The sequence below is a fragment of the Balaenoptera physalus genome (assembly GCF_965194825.1).
Source record: "Balaenoptera physalus genome assembly, chromosome: X".
NCBI lineage: Eukaryota > Metazoa > Chordata > Mammalia > Artiodactyla > Balaenopteridae > Balaenoptera > Balaenoptera physalus.
Window position 1 is genome coordinate 128305325 of NC_138903.1, and position 25221 is coordinate 128330545.

General features: G+C 39.0%; 1 protein-coding gene across 4 annotated transcripts in view; it reads right to left on the minus strand.

Annotated features, from left to right (window-relative positions):
* The window catches only part of LOC309652235 (uncharacterized protein), a 537677-nt gene that overhangs the window by 501703 nt on the left and 10753 nt on the right, over window positions 1-25221 (minus strand). For 3 of the 4 annotated variants that reach the window (XM_082445832.1, XM_082445830.1, XM_082445831.1), the window contains exon 1: window positions 6768-13944. In XM_082445832.1, the coding sequence (XP_082301958.1) occupies window positions 6768-6839 (72 nt within the window). In that variant the 5' untranslated portion in view covers window positions 6840-13944. Of the gene's footprint in view, window positions 1-6767; window positions 13945-25221 lie in introns of those variants that run through there. The other variant, XM_082445829.1, reaches the window with a different exon arrangement.

Here is a 25221-nt window from a genome sequence, read left to right on the forward strand (position 1 = left end):
GCTAGGATGTCCGGTGTGAGAGCAAGACAGGTCGGGAGGCTACACTGCTCAGTCAGTGGCACCTGGGCAGGGCAGCGCCAGAGTCAGGGCTGTCACTCAGGCCAGAAAGCAGTGTTCACAGTGAGGGTGTGACCCGGTGCTCAGGCCACCCGTGGTGGGGTTTCTCAGGAGGGTCACAAGACCTACGGCCCACCTTTTGTGGGGACGGAGCAGCACTGAGAGATGTTAACAGACAAAAGATGGGAACACAAGGAAACCTGAACCCAAAAGACAGCACAAGGCTCGATGTGCAGAGGCCAAGAGACCGCAGTGCAAACGGCAGTTGCCGCAAGAGCAGCGGTAACAGCGGCAGCAGAGAACTGGCAGATAAAGCATATGATTTTGCATCAAAATCACAGACGCTGGGAAATGCAGGGGGAATCTGGGAGCCCCAGATGTCCACTAGCAAGCACTAATGAGCTGTCCAAAATAGGAATACACGTGCCGCCAAGAGGAAAAAAGAAGACAAAAAGAAAAACCCACCAGCACTGAGACCTAGGCTACCCTTTTAATGTTTCCTGATGTGGCAGAGCATGAAAGAATGAAGACCAATGTCCAGTGGAATGAGGTAGGGTGGACAGAACCAGGACCTAAGCAAAGTGTGCCTGCAGTGGCGGGACAGGGACTTCTTTTTAAAACAGTTTCCCAAACGACCTTGCCAGCGAGAAGGCCTCCCAACAGATACTCCTCCTCCAAAACAGCCCCACCCCAGCTGGCTCTGGTCGGGGTTCCAGCTGCAGCGGCCATTTCAGTCACCTCCTGCCTGAACTCACCCCAGGCAAGCTGGTGCCAGCAATTAACCCAAGGGATGTGACACCTGGTTCTGCAGTTGTAGCAAGATCCCGGGCTGAGTTCCCTTGCATTCCATTGGCTTATTTATTAAGCCCCACATCTACTAAAACTGTCAGAAAATTTTCAAGCTGGTTTCTCATGACCAAAAACATAATCCTATAATCCTCAAAAAATATTTTGAACAGATAAACAGTGCAGTGTAATATCTGACACAGCCAGACACCTGCAGGCCAGCCTTCTCCAAAGCGCAAGCCTCCCCACAGCAGATCAGTCTAGTTAGTGGGCCCCAAGCGGTGCGCTTAACGCTTTCATGATGCCAGTCCGGGTCCCAACCCACCCTTGGAACTACAGGAACGTTTTTCAATCTTTTCCAGTCGAGTGCAGGTTACATGCAAAAAAGAATACATAAATAAGGTTATCTGGAATAGGCGTTAATTTTCAACAGAGTATTGTTGGTTGACCCAAGTGCCTAAATGGGGTACTGTGAATGTAGTATTTCCCTATGGTAGGCCTCAGTACAGATGTTTTACCTTTGGATAATTAAAAGTTGAATATAAGTGTCTGATTAAAAAAAAACTCTCCCATTTAAAGAAAGGTTTGGGGACCACTTTAGGTTGATTTTTTTCATTAAATGTTACTTAAAATTTGATCCTAGGTGGTTGTGAATTTTTAAATTTCACATATCTCCCTGAAAGAATATTGACAATGAAGCAAAACCCTTATTAAATATGAAATGAGGACCATGCTCCACTTGCCCAGTAGCGCCATTTCCAACAACTTTAACCAACTGAAGCTCAAACTGGGCCTTGAAAGTAAGTGAAAATGTACCTGAACCTTTAATAAAACAGCTGTACCAAAGGGCATGCACTTTATTATGTAGTACACAAGGCTTTTGAACTAGAAACTAATTGTGAATTATGTGTGATATTTCCTTATTTGGTTTCCCCTGGTAACCTTCCATTCTTTCTAAAATTACAGTCAAATTAGAAACAATGAGGGGGTGGAGGAAGAACACTGTGAGAAATAGGTTCACTGAAAAATGAACCCCAAACAGAGGAACGAAGTCACTAGAAGAGCCATAAGAGCCTCAGCAAACAACCCTCCATACCTCAGTAGCCCCTGAGTGCCCTGAAAGGGCCACAAACACAATACAATCCAGAATGTTCCAAGGAGTCATCAAGAAAGGGTTAAATCAGGTTGAATAAAGGACAGAAAATACATAAGGCAGTTTAGAAATTTTTCAACTTTTGGCAAACAAAGGGATAAGTTTCAGTTATGTGAAAAATGCTGAAAAATGCAGTCACAGAGAACACCCCATTCCTTCACAGAGAACACCCCATACCTTATAATGCTCTGTGATAAACAGTAAGAATGGGTTTAGCTTATTGAGTACCTTCACTCAGTGCCTGAGCTCAGGTTCAAATCCAAGACTGCCAGGTTCCAAATCCTTTCCATTATTCAACAACTCAACAATAAAAAGAATACCTGATTAAAATGGTCAAAGGATTTGAACAGACATTTCTCCAAAGGAAATACAGAAATGACCAAGGGGCGTGTGAAAAATTGCTCAACATCAATAGCCATCAGAGGAATACAAATCAAAAACCACAGTGAGATACCACTTCACACCCACTACGATGGCTCTAATCAAAAAGATGGATAATGACAAGTGTTGATGAGGAGGTAGGGAAATTCAAACCTCCATACACTGCTAGTGGGAATGTTAAATGGCACAACTGCTTTGTAGAACAGTCTAGTAGTTCTACAAAAAGTTAAACATAGAATCACCATCGACAATTCCACTCCTAGGTATAAACCTGAGAGGAATGATAACAAATATCCACATAAAAACTTGTACAGAAATGTTCACAGCAGCATTATTCACAGTAGCCAAAAAAGGAAAACAATCCAAAAGTCCACTAACTGATAAATGGATAAACAATACGTGGTATATCCACACAATGCAGTATTATTTGGCCATAAAAAGGAATGAAGTACTGATACATGCTACAACATGGACGAACCTCAAAAATATCATGTAAGTAAAAGTAGCCAGTCACAAAAGACCACATTTTGCATGACTCCATTTATAAGATATGTCAGTAGGCAAATTTGTAGAAACAGAAAGTAGATTAGTGGTTACCAGGGACTGGGGGAGTTGGGTGGGGCAAAATGAGGAGTGATAGCTAAGTGGTACACCGTGTCTTTTAGGGGTGATGAAAATGTTCTAAAACTGACTGTGGTAATGGTTTTGCAATTCTGTGAATACCCTAAAAACACCTGAATTGTAAACTTTAAATGGGTAGATTATATGATGTGTAAATTAGATCTCAATAAAACTGATATATACTTGAAGACATGATTCTTGCCTCATCCAGTATATCTGAAGGATCATTAACACTGGGTTTATTTGTTACTGAATTTTTTAAGCTACTTATGAAACAATGTTGTTTCTGGAGTAATAGTCAAGGATGTACTTTTGCTTCTTTGTTTTAAGTGTGCGCTCTTCCAAATATGCTGAATATAGCCAAGATTTCATGTTGTTGTTTACTCCCAGTAACAGCATAAAATATTTAGTAATTATATTTCATGGCATACTATATTTATACTAAGACATAGAGGCAAATCTGTCTTGGCATGCAGAAGTTTTTCCTTTATATTTTTAATTTATAGAATTATTGCCCTATTATAAAATAATGCATAATCAGCATAGAAAATATGGAAAAATGCAGAAGAGATGAAAAAAAAAAAAGCCAGTCAACTCTATTCCCACCCACGAGATAGCAACTGTTAACATTTAGGTTTATTTTTTCCCCTTGTTTTGCAATGCATGTTTTTTTCACACAATTGTGATCACATGGTATACTTCAGCATTTATCTACTGTCTGCTTTCATGAGAGCTTTGAGGAACAAACCTAGTGAAATTTGGACCAGAGCACTAATCTGTCTCTCAAGCTTCCTCCTCCCTCCCCCATTACCTTCCTTTTCCTGGAGCAGGGCACCACCACCAACCAAGCCTGAAGAAAACAAAGACATAAGAAGTAAAGCTACCGAAGAAGGCTTGAAGTGCCCATCATCCTTAAGCGCCCATCCATCATCATGCAGCTGGCTGCTATCTCTCCTAGGCTTACATAGAATGAATCAATACCACAGCAACAGTTCAATTTCATCTTTGCAAAGGAGGTCATGAATACAAATGGAGACTCTAAGGAGACTCACCTCTCTTCTAATCAAGTATTTGACCCCCTTACCATCTCACAGGAGATCAGCTATGCTGTTGCCATCTCCTCAGTAGATGACCTCTTTAATACTGTGAGAAGAACACCACAAAGAGTGACCAGTCCTCCAGAAAACAGAAGGCCGCTTCTCCATTGTTAGGGCATGCTCGTTAGCAGTGTAGGATCATTCCAGGCCGAACACTGTATTTTAAAAGCCAATGATACAAAGTCCATCTATAAGCTGTGTGGAGCCTGCTTAAAGCATGGGGAAACAGAAGTTCCATCTATTCCAAAGTCCCCAGCCAGCAAAAGACAGATAGGTCAAGTGCTTGCAGATACAAGGTTCATAAAGACACTGTGTGGGAAATGTACACTTACAGTGCATATGCGCTGTGTCGGAGGAAGTGCAATTAGATCCAAAAAAGCCCAAAGCCCCACAGTTGAAAACGCTTTGTGAAGGTAAGATCCACATATGCACTGCAAGATTTAACAAGGCAGCACCTGAAGAAGTTGCTGAGGTGTTTGCTAGACAGCACACAAAAAGAGACCTGTTGCTAATACCCTTGTGAATCATAAATCCCAATTTTCTCTACTATGTGATTAAAGTACCTTAGCCTCTCTTTTATACAGATGCAAATAACATGTTTTTAAAGAAGGGATAAATCACCTTAAGCCAGTTGTTGTTTGGATCTAGCTGTGATCAAAAGAACTATTAGGACAAAAGCGGAAAGAAATATTATGCAAAGCCTGTAACATTAGTCACTAATAGTGCCCTGTGGGAGAACCAAATGTAATAAGATGGGTACATAGTATGATGTCAAATTAACCCATCTTTTCAAGGACTACTGTACTAAGAAAAGCAAAGTGAAAATGTGTGTACTTGCAAATCCAAAGGTTGAAAGTTCTGAACAAAGCTCTTAATTCATGCCATTTCCCGAAATGACCTGAAGTTGAAGTAGCCAGTCCAGTAGACAGGAAAATACTTGGTTAAAACATGAGAAGAAGCACCACTCAACTCTTGAAAAAATACTGAGTGTCATGAAAGACCAGCTGGAGAGTAATAATTACTTAAATGGATGTTCATCTTGATGAACAAGCACCTGTGAAGTCTTAAACAACAGGCATGATGTACAACAAATGATGACCAGAGGTCAGTAAACAAGTGATTGAACTCAAAGTTCCCTTTGAAGGCTAATACTCATCATATTGATTAATTTCTATCAAAGCAGGCATGAGTCTTGAGCACCCAATAATCTATCCAACACAGAAAAGACAAGCATGGAGAAATACTGCATTGTCATACAATATTTTTTTCTCAAATTTAGTCTTGCAGTTTCAAGATAACTGGAAAACACCATGATGTCACTGTTTTTAATGCCAGGGAATGGGAGTTTACATATTATTCTTTGGGCCATTCTGCAGCTTCTATTTGGAGCAAAGGAAAATAATTTCGGAAGTTCATTGTCAATTTCAGCTTGTCATCTTTCTATATCAAAGACAGATGGGATTAGATGCAAACATATGGGAAGATATTTTTTCTAAGCCTAAAATGTCTTGTATATTTGTATATTTTCTCATTATTATACAGGGCTGGGCTGTCACTTGGCTGTCACTTTAAAGTAATTTCATCTGGGACATAGAGACTGTCGAGCCCTAGGTTAATGCAAAATATAGGAAACAGCTATACTAAGCAGACTGGTTTTTTTTTTCTCTACCCTTCATAAAAACTACTTTTGACCGCCGTGTTAAGGGCAGTTCCATCTATACTTTATGGTGCCTCTTTCTCAGCAAATGTTGGACTCTACCTCAGGCTTACAGGATTTTCCATGGCACAACTGCTTGCAAAATTGATCTCTGTGCTGTCTTTCCATTTGTGTATTCATTCTCACCTCTTATTTCTGAAACTGAACCAGTGGCTTTATTTGGTGCATATTCTCTCCAGTCAGCATTTGAAGTTTGTTTGCCATAAAACATTTCTTGCCATTAAACAGGCCCTCAAGGGTCTATCTTATCCAGCTACCACCACTGCCCACCACTAAACATTTTAACATGGGATAGTTTTTTGCAGAGTTGGCAGGACTGGGTTGTTTTTCCCACAGTGAGTGGTAATAGACTAAATTTGTTTCCTCTGTTCCTTTGCACCCACATCCCTGAATCACTCCTCCCCCAGTCTCAGATAAGAAGTCAAACAGGGTATCCATTCCAGCTTTTAAAAATTAAAGTGAAACCATGAAAGATCAAGAAGAAAATATGAAAGAATATTCATCCCTTCTCAGAATGCACCAGGCTTTTGTAAGCACAAGAACAAAGAAGAAACCATAAAATAAAAGATGTATGGACCTAAGAATTTTAAAAAATCAATCTTCTGTGTGCTGAAACAAAACTAAACTGTAAGCAAGAAGCTGGAAAACCAATATTTGCCAAACAAATGTGACACGCACAAAAAATGGTTAATATTGTTACTATACAAAAAAATATTACAAATCAGTAACAAAAAGACAAACATTCTAAGAGATAAATAGGCAAAGGACCACTGCACTGTTGATTGTCCAACTCAGCAAGCATTCTCCACCCCCTTCTCCTTTGCCTGCATCACAGGCACCTAGGGGTAGTAAAGTGATACAATCTTGCAAGCAAGAATCTGCTGGAGGAGAGGGGCATTTCTAGGAAAAAATATGTTTTCTTAATTAAAGTAAAGAGGTCACACATATTCCTTACCTCATTTTTCCTGCCTTGGAAAAGGATGGGATGGCTGAAGCTGAGGCAGTCATCTTGCAGATGTGATTCCATTGAGCTGCTGAACCAATACCACCAGCAGCTGGTTACTTCCAGGCTCCTGTTTGTGTGAAGAAAACATGAACCCTTATTAGTTTAAGCCACTGTTAATGAGGGTTTCAGATACTTTGAGCCAAAAACATTCCTCACGGATGTTCCTCATATGATTAAGCAATTCATACACAAAAAGTAAGATACAGATAGACAATAAGCATAAACATTGCTTTACCTTGCAGATAATAAAATACATTAAAAATAGCAATGCTATTACGCTAAGTGAAATAAGCCAGCCACAAGAGGACTCTTACCTTATGATTCCATTTACATGAGATACCTAGAATCCTCAAATTCATGGAGACAGAAAGTAAAATGGTGGTTGCCAGGGGCTGGGACAAGAGGGAGGGGAAAATGGGGAATTAGCGTTTAAGGGACAGAGTTTCAGATGGATAAGATGAAAAAGTTCTGGAGGTGGATGTTGGTGATGGTTGCACAACAATGTGAATGTACTTAAGCCATCTGAACTATACACTGAAAAATTATTAAAATGGTAAATTGTATGTTGTATATATTTTACCACAATAAAAATACGATAAAAATCAGAAAAAAAATTAAATGGCAACACAATACTAGTTTTCAATTTTCAAAACTGACTACATTTAAAATTTTTTTTAATTTTGTTAATGATGGTACACAGTGTTTCTGAGTGTGGGGAAACAAGGATTCTCATATGCTACTGGTGGGAGTCTGAATTACTATGGTAAACTATACCCCAAAATCATATAAATATTCAGATTTTTGGTACAGTGATCCTGCTTCTAGGAATACAGCCACTAAAATAATCAGAAATATAGAGAATGTTTTATGTCCAATGATGCTCATAACATCATGGTTTATAATATCAAACAATCTGAAACAACCTATGTGTCCAGAAAGGGGGTTGTTTAAATGCATTGCTATCTATCCCTTCCATAGAACATGGTACTGGCATGATGAACAATGGTGTAAGTCAAGGGCTCTTAAACTTTGCTGTATATTTGAATCGTCTGGCGAGATTTTATAATTCCCAGTTCGCAATACCTCATATCCATTCAGTCAGGACTCCTGGAGGTGGGACCCAGACATCAGTACTTTTGAAAGCTCCCTCCACCCCCACCAGCCAGTGATTCCAATGTGCAGCCAAGCTGAAGAACCACTGATGGAGATTTCTATTTATTGACATGGAAACAACATAAATATTCACTAGAATTTGTTTGATGATAAAAGCAGATTATAGAACAGTCTGTATAGCATGAGCTCATTTAAAAATATAAATGTGTGGGAATTCTGAGTAAAGATGATGGATTTAACACCCACATTTGCTTTTACTTCTTCCTGAAACTCCACTAAAACAACAATAAAAAGATTTTTAAAAGGTACACACTGACAAGGAGAAAAATAATGGGAGAAGAGAAAACAGCAACACAACTTTGAAAGCTAGAAAGCATTTGAGTGGTGACAGGGAACCAAGAAAGCCAAATCCTGAACTAATAGTAAGGAACGCTGAGAAATAACCCAGTTTACAATGCAGAGCCCCTGCCCCTGATGATGACTTAATTAGTGGAAGCAGGTACCCCTGGAAGGATGAAGGAAAAGGTCACTTGAAAGTTTACTTAGGATGTAGTTGGAACTCCAGATCCCTTCCCTAAGACAGCTGGATCTGAAGGTTTATTTTCTGGACAGGGTAAAACAGACGGTCTCTAGACAAGAGGGCATCAGACACAGTGGTGGGCTGAGGGTACTATAACTGAAAGAAGACAGATTGAGTTAATGCTGAAATCTCTGGCTCTCTTCCCCTACTCAGTTCTCAGAACTGTGGTGGCCAGGTTTATACCTTCTACGCACAAGTTTGGAAGAAATCTGATCATCACAAGAAGAGAGACCTAAAGGTACCTGTTATGGGCTGAATTGTGTCCCCCCAAAATTCGTATGTTCACGTCTTACATACGAATGCGGGTGTAGCTCGCGACAAGGTCTTAAAGAGGTAAATAAGTTAAAATGAGGTCATTAGGGTGGGCCCTAAACCAATATGATTGACATTCTTATAAGAAGAGTAACTTTGGCAACAGACACATACAGAGGGAAGATTATGTGAAGACACAGGGAGAAAATGGCAATCTATAAGCCAAGGAGAGAAGCCTCAGAAGAAACCCACCCTGCTGACAGTTTGTCTTGAACTTCTAGTCTTTGGAATTTGAGGACAATAAATTTCTGGTGTCTAAGGCACCCAGTCTGTGGTACCTTGTTACAGCAGCCCTAGCAAACAAGTACAGTACTATACCAGAATTCCCCCCAAAATAGCCCCGCTATATCACCCTGCAGTGAAACTACGCTGACAAGGTCCACTCACACCCTCCAAATGACTGCTTCCAAATGACTTTTGGTCCCCCACTCTTAAGCATTTTAGCATACATCCAAGGATTATCAGACATCCGTGGAACGCTTCCAACATGAAAGGTAGAATCCAAAGCAAACAAATAGGAAATAAAAAAAAAAGATTCAGAGAAAGCAGGGACTATTTATGAAGGAAAAAGAAAATGCTTCTGAAGTACTGATCCATGCTACAACATGGATGAACTTTGAAAATATTATGCCAAGTGAAAGGAGCCAGACACAAAGGCCACATAGTACAGGGATACATTTATATGAAATGTCCAGAATGGGCAAATTCATAGAGACAGAAAGTAGATTAGTGGTTGCCAGGGGACGGGAGGGGGAGGGAACAGGGAGAAACTGCTAATGGGTACAGGGTTTTAGCAGGGAGGGATGAAGATGTTCTGAAATTAGATGATAACAATAATGGTTACACAACTCTGTGAATATACTAAAAAACACGGAATTTTAGACTTTGAAAAGGTAAATTGTATTGTATGTGAATTATGTCTCAGTAATCTGCTATCAAAATTATATAATAATATCCTCAGAGATATATGAAAAGATAGTATATATATATATATATATTAAATACAAATAGAATGCTATAAATAAGGAAAATTTTTTTAAAAAAAGAGCTCCTAGAAATTAAATTATATTATGGTAAAAAGGATTTAATTCAATAGAAGGATTAGAATATAAAATTGAGAAAATCTTCCAGAAAGTAGAACAAAAAGATGAAGAAACAAAATAATAGGGGGAAAAAAAGGTAAGAAAATTAGAGGACCAGTCTAAGAGATACAGCCTGCAAATAATGGCGGTGCAATAGAGAGAACAGAGAGGAAACAGGGAAGTGTATCAGTTATCTATTTCTGCATAACAGGTTCCTCAAACATTTAGTGGCTTAAACAACAATAATCACTTACTATCTCCTGTGGTTTCTGTGGGACAGGAATTCAGACGGGGCACAGTGGGGACTGTTTATCTGTGCTCCACAATGTCTGGGCCTCCGCTGGAAGGCTCCAAGGCTAGAGACTGGAATCATCTGAAGGCTCATTCATATGTCTAGTGGTTGGTGCTGGCTGTCAACTGGTATACCCATGTGGCCTGGGCTTTCTCACAATGTAGTTGCTGGATCCCAATAATAAGTGTTGAGAGAAATAGAGGGAAAGAGAGATCCAGACACAAATCATATTTCCTTTTATAACCTATCCTTGGAAGATGAACAGTGTTACTTCTCCCATATTCTATTGGTTGAGGCAGTTACAGAGGTCCACCCATGTTCAAAAGTAGAGAATACAGACTCTACCACTCCTTGGAGGAATGTCAAGGTCACATTGTAAGAAGAATATATGGGATGGGAGATATATTGGCATAGTCATCTTTGGAAAATGCAATCTTCCATAGAAGAAAAACTTCAAAGAAATATCAAAATATAAGAAAATTTTCCAGAACTGAAGGATATGAGTTTCCAACTTAAAAGGGACCATTACATGCCCAATCTAATGAATGAAAATAGAACCATGCTAAGTCATCTCACAGAGAAATTTCAAAACATTGAGGTCAAAGAGAAGATCCTACAAGCTTCTGTTAGTTTTCTGGCTGCATCTTTTCTTTTTGGAACCTTCCACTGCCGCTCTGGGGAGACAATCCATCATCACTCAACACTGCTTCCCCTACCTCAGGAGAGTGTGCTTGCCCCACGTCAATCAATGTACCTGGCTGTTTCAGGGATGGACGCATTTAACAAATAAAGCCAAGCCTAGCTCTTTTTCAGGGACTGATATAGACGTTGGTTATGAAAGGGCCTCTTCTGAGATTGTAAGCACCAGGGACAATGTAAGCCTGGAGTTGCCAGGAGCTGTCTTTGCAGCCAAGTGTGAGAGGCCCACTCGAGAATGAAGCCAACAGTAAGGGAAGTAAAGCCAAGAGATGGAAAGAGAAGGAGAGAATTGAAATGATATTGTTTGAATGCCTGGAACTAGCTCTACCCTTGGCTATCCAAGGTTATGTAAGCCAACCAATCCCCTTTTTTGCTTAAGCTCATTTGAAATAAGTTTCTGTCACTTAAAACCAAAAGAGTATTGACTCATTCAACAATTCTTTGCATTGGTATTTCAGAGAAGAATAACCATATGAAACAGTAATCACCAGAATATGCTAACTTTGTCAGTTTCCCAAGGGTAGATTGCAACAGTAGCAAGCATTCCTAGGACACTCAAAAAATTCAAGTAACAACTATAAAAGGTTTTGCAGGATTTACTCACATTTCAATGAGATATTTTAAGGAAAAAGAGAGAGAGATCCTATTTGTCTATCAAGTAATTTTGTACCTGTAATTCATCATTAGTGATGTATGTGTAAAAACCTAATTTTAAAAAGGTGGTGTTATTTTCAGAAATGACATATATCTCAAATGTGAGCTCTAAGATATATGGTACAGCTGAAGACATGACAAACGTTTATAATTCTGTTCTGCTAAGTTTCACAAATCCTTTGGAATCTCTTAAATTTTCCAAACATTATTTTATAATTGTTATAATTTCCTATTCATAGTCTGTATATATGTATTTTCCTCAAGGTATATTTTCAGAATTTAAAGAGAAAAATGTATTTAAACACTGTTGTAAACAATGAGCTTATGTGGGACTCAGATTAGTGTGAGGTTCTAATTTGGTGTTTTTCTTTTGGAAATTGAATGTATGCATTTTCCTTTCCAGAAAGGGGGAAGGAAAAAGGAAGGGAGGGAGGGAGAGAGAGAAAGGAAAAGCAAAGAAAAAGGAAAGAATAGGTAGGAATTGAATTATTTGTTAATTATAAGTGTAATTTCTAATTTTCAGGTGCAAAAATACAAGATAGAAGATTTTTGCATAATTATAAGTCTATCATGCCAGATTCCCAAACTGATGTGTTCTAAGCTTGGTATAAACAAATAGTAACTCAGGAGTATGTATTTCCCCACTACAGTACCTCAGAAGGAAAGAAAGTTTTCAAAATCAGTTAGCTTTAACTTTGCAGTTTAATGTCATACTGTTTCCAGAGTGAAGAATCAAATAAACCATCTATTACTAGACATATCTCTGGTTAGTTTAAATGGATTTAGAGCCATCAAAACACTTGATCCAGATTTTTGACTTTGTTTATCTATGTTACTCACCATGGAGGATACAGAGTCAACTAGGATTTTTAGGGGAGTAGAAAACTGAACAATATTCTAATCACTTTGAAATTGCTTCTTTGGAATTGACTTTCAAAAAAGTTAAAATACACGAAATTATTGGCTTCTGCACCATTTCTTAGATAAAAAGAAAGGTATTTTAAAGCACACTTTTCCTATGGCTCTTATAGGAACTGGACAGTTGTTTTTGTCTCAGACACTGCTTAAGTACTTTACATATTTTATCACACTTAATTGTCACAAAATCCTGTGTGGTGAGTACTATTATTGTTTGCATTTTAGAAAGGAGGAAACAGAGGCATAGAGTTATTAAGTAACTTTCCAGAGGCCTGACAGCTAGTAAGTAGAAGAATCAGGATCTGAACCTCCAGCACTACAGTCCCACAATCTTAACCACCTCTCTCTAGTACCTACAACTAGAACTAGTTTTAAAATGCCCCCTGGAAGTAGCTAATCAGTCTGAAAAAAAAAATCTTAGTTCGTCCTGTCTGACAGAAAACCACACAATATAAAAGTTGGAAATGCCAGCCGCCTAATAAAATCTCTTTCTATTCGGTAAACATCTATTCAGATTAAACCATTATTAAGAATATAAAACACAAAGAAATTTCATTGTTATAAATATCCAATTCATGAGAATAAGAAAACACCTGAGTCTAATTAATCATTATAAACTTTGTATTTTCATATTCAAAAAGCAATCAAATTTACTCTGTCCAAAATCAGCTAAGAGTGAATTATGGTAATTCATGCATATTAGCTTATCACAACACATAACAAAAAGCATCTTTCCCTGTCTTTATTTTTATTTTATAAAAGCAATGAATGCAAATGGTAACAAGCCAACAAAAATTCCGCAGACAAAAGGCTGCAGACTCTCTCCCATCTCACCCTTCCCCAACAGTAAACCCACTTCTCAAAAGCAATCCATTTTTGCCGTTTCTCTCTTTAGCTCTCTGGAAGTATGAATGATATGCTTAGACACCTATTTCTTGATTTGTATCTGTTGACGCCCTGATAGCCCTGATATGAAAGAAGCACTTAATTTACAACATCCTTCTGGCCCTCTCTCATCTTCCTGACTGTTGATCTTTGTTATTTTTAGTTCTCTCTGGTTACCTTGGTAACTTTAAATATTGTACTTAAAGCTCTATTTGTAGTTCTATCAACTTTTGATAGTATCTCTTGGACAGAATGCAAATATAAGCAATATTGACAATACGGGAGGTGGAATGTGGACAGGGCCAGCCTCCTTGGCATGCGACCTATGCAATCACACAGAGCCTCACACCAAGAAGCGCTAAGTACATGGTTTACTACTCTGCTGTCATTGTCTTGAAATTCTTAAGATATTAAAGAAAATCTTAAAAATGGAAAAAGATGCCTTGTTCATGGTCAAGTGATCCATAATTCAATGTAATTCCAACTAAAATCCCAACAGATCTTTTTAAAGGAGCTCAATGGGTGCATTCTAAAATGTATATGCTTAAGAATATCCAAGGTTTGCCTTTGCTATATCAGATATCAAAAGTTATTATAAAGCAACATTAATGTGATATTTGCATAGGGCTAAAGAACTGAAAATGAAACACAATAGGGTGTGGAGAAATAGGCCCATGAATATATAAAAATGATATATGTCAGGAATGGTATTACAGAGATAAGATAGATTATTCAACAAATGGTGCTGCAACAGTTGGATATCCTACCATATGCCACACTCGAAAATCAGTTGCTGGTGGATTAAAAATTTAATATGAAAAAACAAAACTTTAAAAAATTTAATACAGTATGGGAGGATGTTTTTATAAACTCAAAGTAAGAAGCATTTCTTAAATAAGACACATAAAACAATGACAATTAAAGAAAATATTGATAAATTTGACTCCATGAAAATTATTAACTTTTGTTCATCAAAAAAGAAAGTAAAAAGTGATAAACTGGGAGAAGATATTTGCAACAAATATGCCTAACAAAATATTAATATCTAGAATACATAAAGAATTCTTACACATCAATAAGAAAGGACAGGGACTTCCCTGGTGGCACAGTGGTTAAGAACCCACCTGCCAATGCAGGGGACATGGGTTTGAGCCCTGGTCCAGGAAGATCCCATATGCGGCAGAGCAACTAAGCCTGTGCGCCACAACTACTAAGCCCACATGCCACAACTACTGAAGCCCGTGTGCCTAGAGCCCGTGCTCCACAACAAGAGAAGCCACCACAATGAGAAGCCCGCGCACCGCAACGAAGAGTAGCTCCCGCTTGCCACAACTAGAGAAAGCCCACACGCAGCAACGAAGACCCAACGCAGCCATAAATAAATAAATAAATAAATAAATTTATTAAAAAAAAAGAAAGGACAGGGCTTCCCTGGTGGCGCAGTGGTTGAGAATCTGTCTGCCAATGCAGGGCACACGGGTTCAACCCCTGGTCTGGGAAGATCCCACATGCCGCGGAGCAACTGGGCCCGTGAGCCACGATTGCTGAGCCTGCGCGTCTGGAGCCTGTGCTCCACAACAAGAGAGGCCGTGACGGTGAGAGGCCTGCGCACTGCGATGAAGAGTGGCCCCCGCTTGCCACAACTAGAGAAAGCCCTCGCACAGAAACGAAGACCCAACACAGCCAAAAATAAATTAATTAATTAATTAAAAAAAAAAAAAAGAAAGGACAAATGACCAAATAGAAAACTGGGCAGGGACTTCCCTGGTGGTGCAGTGGTTGAGAATCCGCCTGCCAGTGCAGGGGACATGGGCTCAATCCCTGGTCCGGGAAGATCCCACATGCCGCGGAGCAACTAAGTCCATGCACCACAACTACTGAGCCTGTGCTCTAGAGCCCGTGGGCCACAACTACTGAGCCCTCACACCACAACTACTGAAGCTTGCGCGCCTAGAGCCTGTGCTCCGCAACAAGAGAAGCCACTGCAATGAGAAGCCCGCGCACCGCAATGAAGAGTAGACCCCGCCCTCCGCAACTAGAGAAAGCCCGTGAGCAGCAACAAAGACCCAACACAGCCATAAGTAAATTAATTAATTAATTAGTTTGAAAAAAGAAGAAAGAAAACTGGGCAAAAGACTTGAACTGACATTTTATAGAAAAGAAAAATGAATGGCACATAGCCATGTAAAAAGATGTTCAACCTCATTAATAACCAGAGAAATGCAAATTATGCCACAATTAGATATCATTTAATATCCACTAGGTTGCCAAAAATTAAGAAGTCTGGTAACACCAAATGTTTGTCAGGATGCAGATCACTAGGAACATCTGGTGGAAGTACAGACAGGTATAAACATTTTGAAAAACAATTTGCATTATGTTATAAAGTTTAACATTCACATATTCTTTAAAGCAGCAATTCTACTCCTAGGAATATAGCCTACATATATATACGCATGTATGTTCTTGCATATGTGCACCATGACTATATCTACACAGTTCATAACAGCAAAAAATAAAAATGGAAAAAAAAAATCCAGCAACAGGTGAATAAAGACAAATGGGGGTTTCCCTGGTGGCGCAGTGGTTGAGAATCTGCCTGCCAATGCAGGGGACATGTGTTCGAGCCCTGGTCTGGGAAGATTCCACATGCTGTGGAGCAACTAGGCCCGTGAGCCACAACTACTGAGCCTGCGCGTCTGGAGCCTGTGCTCCGCAACGAGAGGCCACGATAGTGAGAGGCCCTCGCACCGCGATGAAGAGTGGCCCCCGCTCGCCGCAACTAGAGAAAGCCCTCGCACAGAAACGAAGACCCAACACAGCCAAAAATAAATAAATAAATAAGTTAATTTTAAAAAAAAGTTTAAAAAAAAAAAGACAAATTGTAGTAAATCTAGACAATGAAATATTATGTAGCAGAGAAAATAAATTCACTATAACTACATGCAACATGAATAAATCTTATAAATACAATGTTGCATTTTTAAAAATCACAAGACTACTTCAGTATTTCATTTTCATAAAGCTCAAAAACAAGCAGGTATTTGTGTAAACACAAACACAAAATTCAGAATAATACCTATGGAAAGCTTGAGGATGGGAGAGGGAAGGAGCACGCAGGTGGATGGACCACGCAGAGCCCTGGCTAAAACAGACAACTTTCCTTGTTCTCCCCATTTACTGGAAGATGAAATGTTTCCAGTTCACTTTCCATTTAGAGTGCCTCAGCTTTATTTGAGGATCTCAGTTCTACTCTCCATGTTATGCAGTCCCATGGGCTTATCTCCTGTCCTGCCACAGTCAATCTTTCTAAACACTTTGTTACTGAGATGACAGTATAGGTTCAACTTCAGCTCCAGCTTACCCCTCTGGTTTTCAGCTCCACTTGGTTTATTCCCTGGGAATTGCCCTTACTTTCTTTTGAGCTCAGATATGCTTTGGATAGGATGTTTGTGAGAGGTTATCCAACATTCTCTGGTGGATTTTGCCATGGTACATGTTAAATCACTTTTCCAATCTCTTCTCTGAAATTGATCTTCTCCAGTTTTCCATTTCTACTTTGGTTAATTTTGGTCATCATATACTAAAAAGAAATCAGTGATCCCTCTATGTTTTCAGATCTGCTGCCAAACACATGTATGTATTGACTTATAATTCTTTCACTATATGTTACACACAAGTTTGTCTCATTTCTGCTTATGAATTTTACCAATTTTTGTTGTTTTCTACTTTTTTCCTTTAGTCTAGTAAAGGGTTTATCTAATTTATAGTTATTTTCAAAGAATAAGCTTTTGGATTTTTACCCTATCTACCACCATTTTTGTTTCCCAATTTATTGTTAGCTTTTATTTTTCTTAATTGCTTTTTCCTGGTTCTTCTGCTTTCTTCCATTGTCTTTTTCTAATATTTTTAGGTAAGTACTTAGTTTCTTTATTTTTCATGGTCCTTTTTAAAATGAAGACATTTAAGGCCATGAATTTTCCTCTGAGAATATATATTTTTGTATGAACTACACTTTGCTTTCTAAGTTTTCAATTTTCTTTTTTGCTTTGATCCCAAGATTACTTAGAAATGTGGGGTTTATTTGATATCAAAGTAGATGAGTCACCTTTATATTATTTATTTCAAATTTTATTTAAGTTTTATCAATGAGTATAATTAATAAAGGAACTACTTTTAAAATTCTGCTTCGAATTTCTTTTTGGACCAACTCATGATTGACAGTGTAAATGTTTCCTTACTCCCCTGTCTTTACCCTCACAAAATAGTATACTTACCAATACACATATAGCTATTAACTTGTTTATTTATTATGTTATTCAAGTCCTCTATGTATCAGACAGGAATAACGCTCAGCTGCTAGAAAGAGAATCAATACAACAGTAGCTTCAACAAGCTAATGGTTTATTTTCTCTCTCTCTCCCTCTGTCTCTCTCTCTGTCTCTGTCTCTGTCTCCCTCTCTCTCTCTCTCACACACACTCACACACACACACACACACACACACACACACACACACACACACAGCCAATTTGACAAGAGATAGCCCAGGACTGATATGGCATCTCTATGAATTTATTAATGCTCTGGGTTCCTTTTATCTTTCTGCTTTGCAATTTTTAGTGCCACCATCCATCCTCAAAGTTGCTTCATGGCCAAAAGGTGGCTGTTACAGTTTCAACCATAACATCCAATATTCCAGGCAGAAGAAGGAGGGGAGGGAAGGGGCAAAAAAGATCTTATAGTTAAGTCAGCCTTCTCTAAAGAGCTTTCCTAGAACCCCCACTCAATGATTTCTGTCTATAGATCAGTGACCACCCCTACTTTATGTATTTAGCTGTTATATTGTTTACTGCATATAGGTTTGTGTTTATTATAGCCTTGCCCCTTATAATTACATAATGTCCTTCTTCTCCTCTTTGGTTCTTTTAATTTTAAATTCCTCTTGCATTCTTTTTATTTGTATTTGCATGATTTTTTTGCTCATATCCTTAATTTCAATCTTTATCATTTTAAGTGTATTTTTAATCTACTGGACAGTCTCTATATTTTAATGGGATAAGTCAGTCCATTCAAATATAACATTAAGTCTGATGTGCTTGATTCTGTGTTTTGCATGTAGCTTTATATTTACTATTTATTTTGAATTGCTGCTTGCTATTTTTCCTTTCTTCTAATACACATATTTCTTTACTATCTATTTAAAATAAGACATCAAATGTTGTCTCCATCAAAATGCTCCATTTCCTCCCCCATTTTTCCCCATCCCAGTAAGATGAAACAGTTAGTATACTTTCACTCTACTCTACCCTCTTCTGCCTATCCTCTGAAAGACCTTCATTTCGTCTCACCTCATATCTTTCAACCTAACCCCTACATTTTATGCTGGAACAATTCAATATACATTTTTTTAAAAATTGAAGCTCAACCCATATCTCCCACCTTGTACAATAGTTAAATTGAAGTGGATGATAGAGGTAAACCTAAAAGCTAAAAATATAAAAATTCTAGAAGATAACACAGGAAAAAAGGTTTTGCCACCTTGGTGTAAGCAAAGATTTTTTAGGTAGGAAACACAAAGCACAATCTATAAAGTATAAATAAATAAATAAATTGGACTTCATCAAAATTAAAAACCACTGCTCTTCAAAAGACATATTAAAATAGTGAAAAGATAAGCTACAGACTGGGAGAAAATATTTCCAAAACACATATCTAGCAAAGAACATGTATCCAGAATAATAAGAGAAATAAACAACATATTTTTAAGATGGGGAAAAGATTTTGGAGCATTTTACCAAAAAGATACACAAGTGGGTAATAAACACGTGAACTCAATGTAACTGCTTATCAGAGAAATACAAATTAAAACCCAAATGTGATATCACTACACACTTATTAGAATGGCTATTTTTTTAAATAACAATACCAAGTGCTGGCAAAAATGCTGAGCAACAGGCAGTGCTGATAGAAATGCAAAATAGTACAGCCATTTTTGAAAATAGGTTGGCAATTTCTTATAAAGTTAAGTACACACTTACCATATGACCCAGCAATCCCACTCCTGAGTATTTACTGGAGAGAAATAAAAAACTACATTCATACTAATATCTCCATGCAAATGTTTATACCATGTTTACTCATAATCCCCCCAAACAGGAAACAATGTAAATGGAAATCTAAATGGCCTCCAAATAGCGAATGGGTAAACAAACTGTGGTACATGTGCATATGCACATAATGTAATACTACTCATCAATACAAAGTAAGGAACTAGTACTAATACATGCAATATCAAATGCATTTTGCTAAGTGCAAAAATTCAGACTCAAAATTCAGACTCAGGCTGCATACATATTGTATGATTCCATTAATATGACATTCTGGAAAGGGTAAAACTATAGGGAAAGAAAGCATGTCAGAGTGCTTGCCAGAGGCTGGGTGTGAGAGGCAGAGATTATAGTTACAGGACTGTAACCATTTGTCAAAACTCATAGAAAGAACCATACACTGAAAAGAGTAAATTGTATTTTATGTAAAGTAAATTCAGTAATAAAAACAACCCAAAGAAACAAAATAACCCAATTTTGCTCTCTGTGGTTAACTCATAATCAACACAGTGATAAAGCACAAAGTTCATTCCTTCCAAGTAATCTAATGAATACAACCCATAAGAGACTCAAGTATGGGATGTGGTTCTGCCAGAACCATAACAAGCCAACTAGGGATTGAAATTCCTACTCAAACTTGGGTGGGACCAGGGCCAGTAATGCATTCTTCAGGAATTTAACTGCTTGAGATTAACCCTTTTCTAGTGGCCAGTAATACCAGCAGTTCTCATTTTGCATGTCCAATCAGCACCTGCTGTCAGCAGCAATCTGACTTGGGGACAGGGCTCAGTCAAGCTTGTCTTCCCAGAGTTCAGTTTTCAGAACAGTTTTGTTTTTCCTAATTCTACATCTTCCCTGGGCCCATGCTCAGACTCTTCTCTGAGCTCTGGAGCTGAGGAGCAGCTTCTCTTCCATCAGGTCTTATCTGACTTCCTTTGCCTTTCTGACTCATGACATCTTTCACCTTGGCTGGCTCCGGCTGTGCATGCACGAGGAGCACATTGTGACGTGGCAGGATGGGAAGGTGGGGGGTCTCAGATGTCTGGCTGGATTTCCTCCCCCTCCTCTCCTCTCCTGTGTGCCCAGTGCTAGAACTACTATTGCATCATGAACACAACAGATTCCCATCCCGTCCAATACTGTCCATTTCATACCCCTCCGATCTTTTCCAAGCTTCACTTCCCCACCTTCTATTAAAGGGACAGTCCAAATTCTCTACTCACCAGCTCACATACCTCAGCCTCAAGCCAAGATTTTAAAACATTCTAAGAGGAAGAAAGCGAAAGAAAAGCAAACAAACTATTCCTTTCCCAAGACACCCCAGTCTCCGTTGCATCCCACTCCAGCAGGATCATCTTCTCCCTTAAATAAAGTCATGTCTGAAGTAAAAGAAAGTGCTTCATTTTAAAAAGTTACACTTATTTTAATCCTTTAGGTAAATTGTCTCAAGGCCATTTCAGTTCAGTATACTTGGAGAGCACAGATCATCATGGAAATGCTGAAACAGAGATCAATTGCTCACACCTATTAAAAGCCCAAACATTGTCTTATCTCCCCGCCCAAGACTAAGGCATACACTCATTTGTCTTTGAAGGAAAATGTCACAAATTGTCTTTTGTGCTATTAACCAATGGAAGTTTTATGTCTTATTTACATGTACGTTTTTTGGGGTGGAGGGTCACATTCCATGAAGAAAATCATTTCTGAATTCTTGTCCTCTGACCATCACTTAAAAACAAAAGAATTCACTTACATAAATCACAGAGCTCAAAGATTCCAACTGCCTTTAAAGCATTCTTTAAAAGAATTACTTCTAACAAAAAAATTTTTAACTTGAAGTCCATTTCCTCCTTAGCCACTTTTGCAGGGAAAGTTAATAAAAACAAAAATTTTAAAACTCTATTCAGTGTCCAACTAGAGGGGTGGGATAGGGAGGGTGAGAGGGAGACGCAAGAGGGAGGAGATATGGGGATATATGTATATGTATAGCTGATTCACTTTGTGATACAGCAGAAACTAACACACCATTGTAAAGCAATTATACTCCAATAAAGATGTTAAAAAAAAGATGTTTAAAAAAAAACTCTATTGATATTACTATTATCCCCTCCTGCATTTACAACTTCAGATATTGATTGAAATCCCCTTGTTTTGTAATCTCTGTATTTCACAGCATTTCTACAAGGAGAGTTAGCTCCATGAAAGTTAAAGCTTTTTCTTTTCTGCTGTCACCACTTCCCACTTCTAAAAGCCCTGTTTGCTATCAAATCCCTGCCTGAAAAGTCAGCAACTGTTCATTTGTTAGGGTCTCAAGGTGGTCCTCAAGACATCCCTAATTCCCTATCAGAACTTGGGGTATCCAGTTGAGACACCTATTCAGGCCTCTGCCTGAATATCAAGGCTTTCCTTTCCTTCAGGGTTCCAAATCTCTTTTGCTGTTAAAAAAGAGAAATAAGAAAGAAAATCGACTAAAACAAAAAAAAAGAGGGCAGAAGCGTCGTTTACTGCTATGTTCCCAGAACAGGAAAGAACTACAAATATATGGTAAACAGCACTAATGGCCACCACAGCATGGGAGCAGATGCAGCCTAAATTGCCATGGCTCTTCCCTTGTTTCTAAGTTCCAGCTGCGGGTGCAGCTGCTGGCGGCACTTTCCCTGCAGGTAGGGTCCCCCAGATCAGGGAAAGTAGCTGTAGAGTTGCTACACCACTGCCCTTCTATTCTCAAGCTCACATCACCTTCTGGACAATTTGTATAATCTGGTGCTTTCCTTTAAGGCAATGTTTACAAATGATGAGCTCTCGTGGTTCTTGACTGGAACTTGGCACCTGCCAGGAGCACAGTCAGTGCCCCGGTGTCCCTGGGCAATACTTCATCCCCAGCTTTCTGGTGTCCTGGAAAGACAACTTCCCCTTGGTGACTCTTCCAATCACCCAGTTGGAAGCTTGGTGACCTCCTTCAATCTATGGATTCTGGTCACTCTCTCATTTCTTTACTGTGGACTCTCCTCTACCTGTTCCTTTTTCTCCTCCTAGAACTTCTAATAATTTGCACATTATATCTCCTGTATCAGGCTTCCCTGGTGGCGCAGTGGTTAAGAATCCGCCTGCCAATGCAGGGGACACGGGTTCGAGCCCTGGTCCGGGAAGATCCCACATGCCGCGGAGCAACTAAGCCCGTGCGCCACAACTACTGAGCCTGCGCTCTAGAGGCTGCGAGCCACAACTACTGAAGCCTGCGAGCCACAACTACTGAGCCTGCGCTCTAAAGCCCGTGCTCTGCAACAAGAGAAGCCACCGCAATGAGAAGCCCCCGCTCACTGCAACTAGAGAAAGCCCTTGCGCAGCAACGAAGACCCAACACAGCCATAAATTAATTAATTAATTAATTAATTAATTAATTAAACTCCTGTATCTGTCCTCCAAATGTTTCTTTCTTTTCTCTCATGATTCCCATCTCTCTCTATTTTTGTGTGCTTTGAGTTGATGTTCCAGGCCACAAATTTGGATCTCAACAGGGACTGTTCTCTCCTTTAATTCACTGACTGTACTGTTTAGTTGGGAAATCAACTTGTATAGCTTCAGACTTCTCCTATGTTCTGCTCTTGAATCTTCTCAAATGCTCTTGCTATTTTCTATTCAAGTTGTCCTGTTTCCTCCAGCAGGTCTTTTACTGGGATGTGTCCTGATGGATCTTCCTCTATGGCTGCTAGGCCCCTGGGCTGGTAGTTATTTTATTGTTGTTGTCCCCTCTCTGGGGCTCAGTTCTAGATTCTAGAGAGCCTTAAATTGAAGCAGTCCTCCGGGTGGAGGCAGGTGAGAAAGACGCAGACTCCCCGGTCAAGAATTCGGAAGCAGACAGATTGCCAGTGCCCTGCGAGCAGCCACTGAAGATTTCTGCCTTTCGCTCTGACCACCAAGCTTCTCCCAGGATGCACAGTGTCCTCCCCCTCAGCCCATGGCTCCTGGACGCTGGTCTCTAGGCATTTCTGCAGCCCATGGAAGGGAAAGTCCTATACCAGTTCTCTCCACTGGAGCTCCCACAGAGCCCAAATCTTCACTTGCACCCAAGAGCTGGTGGTCTCAGCATCTGTTTACCTCAAGAGAAGTAGAGAGACATATGATCCAGCAATCTCACTCCTGGGCATATATCTGGAGAAAACCATAATTCGAAAAGATGCATGCACCCCAATGTTCACTGCAGCACTATTTACAATAGCCAAGACATGGAAGCAACCTAAATGTCCATGGAAGAGGAATGGATAAAGAAGATGGGGTACATATATACAATGGAATATTACTCAGCCATTAAAAAGAATGAAATAATGCCATTTGCAGCAACATGGGTGGACCTAGGGATTATCATTTTAAGTGAAGTAAGTCAGACAAAGACAAATATCATATGATATCACTTATATGTGGAGTCTAAAAAAATGATACAAATGAACTTATTTACAAAACAGAAACAGACTCACAGACTTAGAAGACAAACTTATGATTACCAAAGGGGAAAGGTGGGGGGGAGGGATAAATTAGGAGTTTGGGATTAGCAGATACACACTACTGTATATAAAATAGATAATCAACAAGGACCTACTACATAGCACAGGGAACTCTAAAAACACTCTGTAATAACCTACATGGGGAAAGAAACTGAAAAAGAATGGATATATGTATATGTATAACTGAATCACTTTGCTGTACACCTGAAACTAACACAACATTGTAAATCAACTATACTCCAATATAAAATAAAAATTAAATTAAAAAAAAAAGAGAGAAGTAGAGAGATAGGAATTGGGACCTATATTCCAAAGTCTCCCTCTCCACTCCCAGGACTTTGTAACTCCACTAATATTAGGGAATGTGTTATTTCAAGCTATAAATTGACTTTCAATTTGAAAACTCTGCCCAATTTTCTGCTAGGTTTAGTGCAAGCATTTTCAGAAATTCATTATGGTAAAGAAGCCTCTGATTTTAAAAACTACAAGATTTGTAACATTCTTGGTGCTCTTCACAGTCTTATCACAAGTCCTGTCAGTGATCAGATTTACACCAGCCCCAAACCCTAGTGCTGAAGAATTAATTTCTCCTGAATAATTAATTGGTCAGTTTCCAAGAATAATAATAGTGTGCTTAAAATGTAGCTTGTTATTTTCTTTCTTACAAGACAAGATCACCATTTACTTGGAGAAAGTAGCATTTTCAAATACACATCTTTCAAGCCAAACTGATTTTCATTTCCTTTTTTAATCATATTGTATTTTGGTCAGCATCCATAAATCAGATTTCATGTACTAAAAGAACCCAGCAAATAGCAATCAGTTCTACAGTAAGGTCTTACAAACTGCATTCTCATATAAACTGTGATTCTCAGGTCACACCAACCTAGGTGTAAAAAGAGAATCACAATGGCAGTTGCATATTAGTGTTTCTCTGACCATGCTCCTGTACAATTATGAGAAAATGGTGGCCTCTTCAGCTTCTCAAAAATACTTCTGGTGAGTACCCTGGCTGTGCCTCCTGTGTTCTCTTAGAACTAGCCTTCTTGGCTCCTGAGACATTTATATTTCCTTCTCCTGTACTTATATCTCCTATCACTAAAACTATGCTACCACTGCCAACTGGAAACATTACTGCTAATATCTCTGCCCTCCCATTAGGCCAGTGATGCTCGGGCCCATTGCTAAAGGTCCTGTGACAAGCGAACTGAAGACACGACTCCCATCACTGCTAAAACAGCCAGTGTTATGTCCATC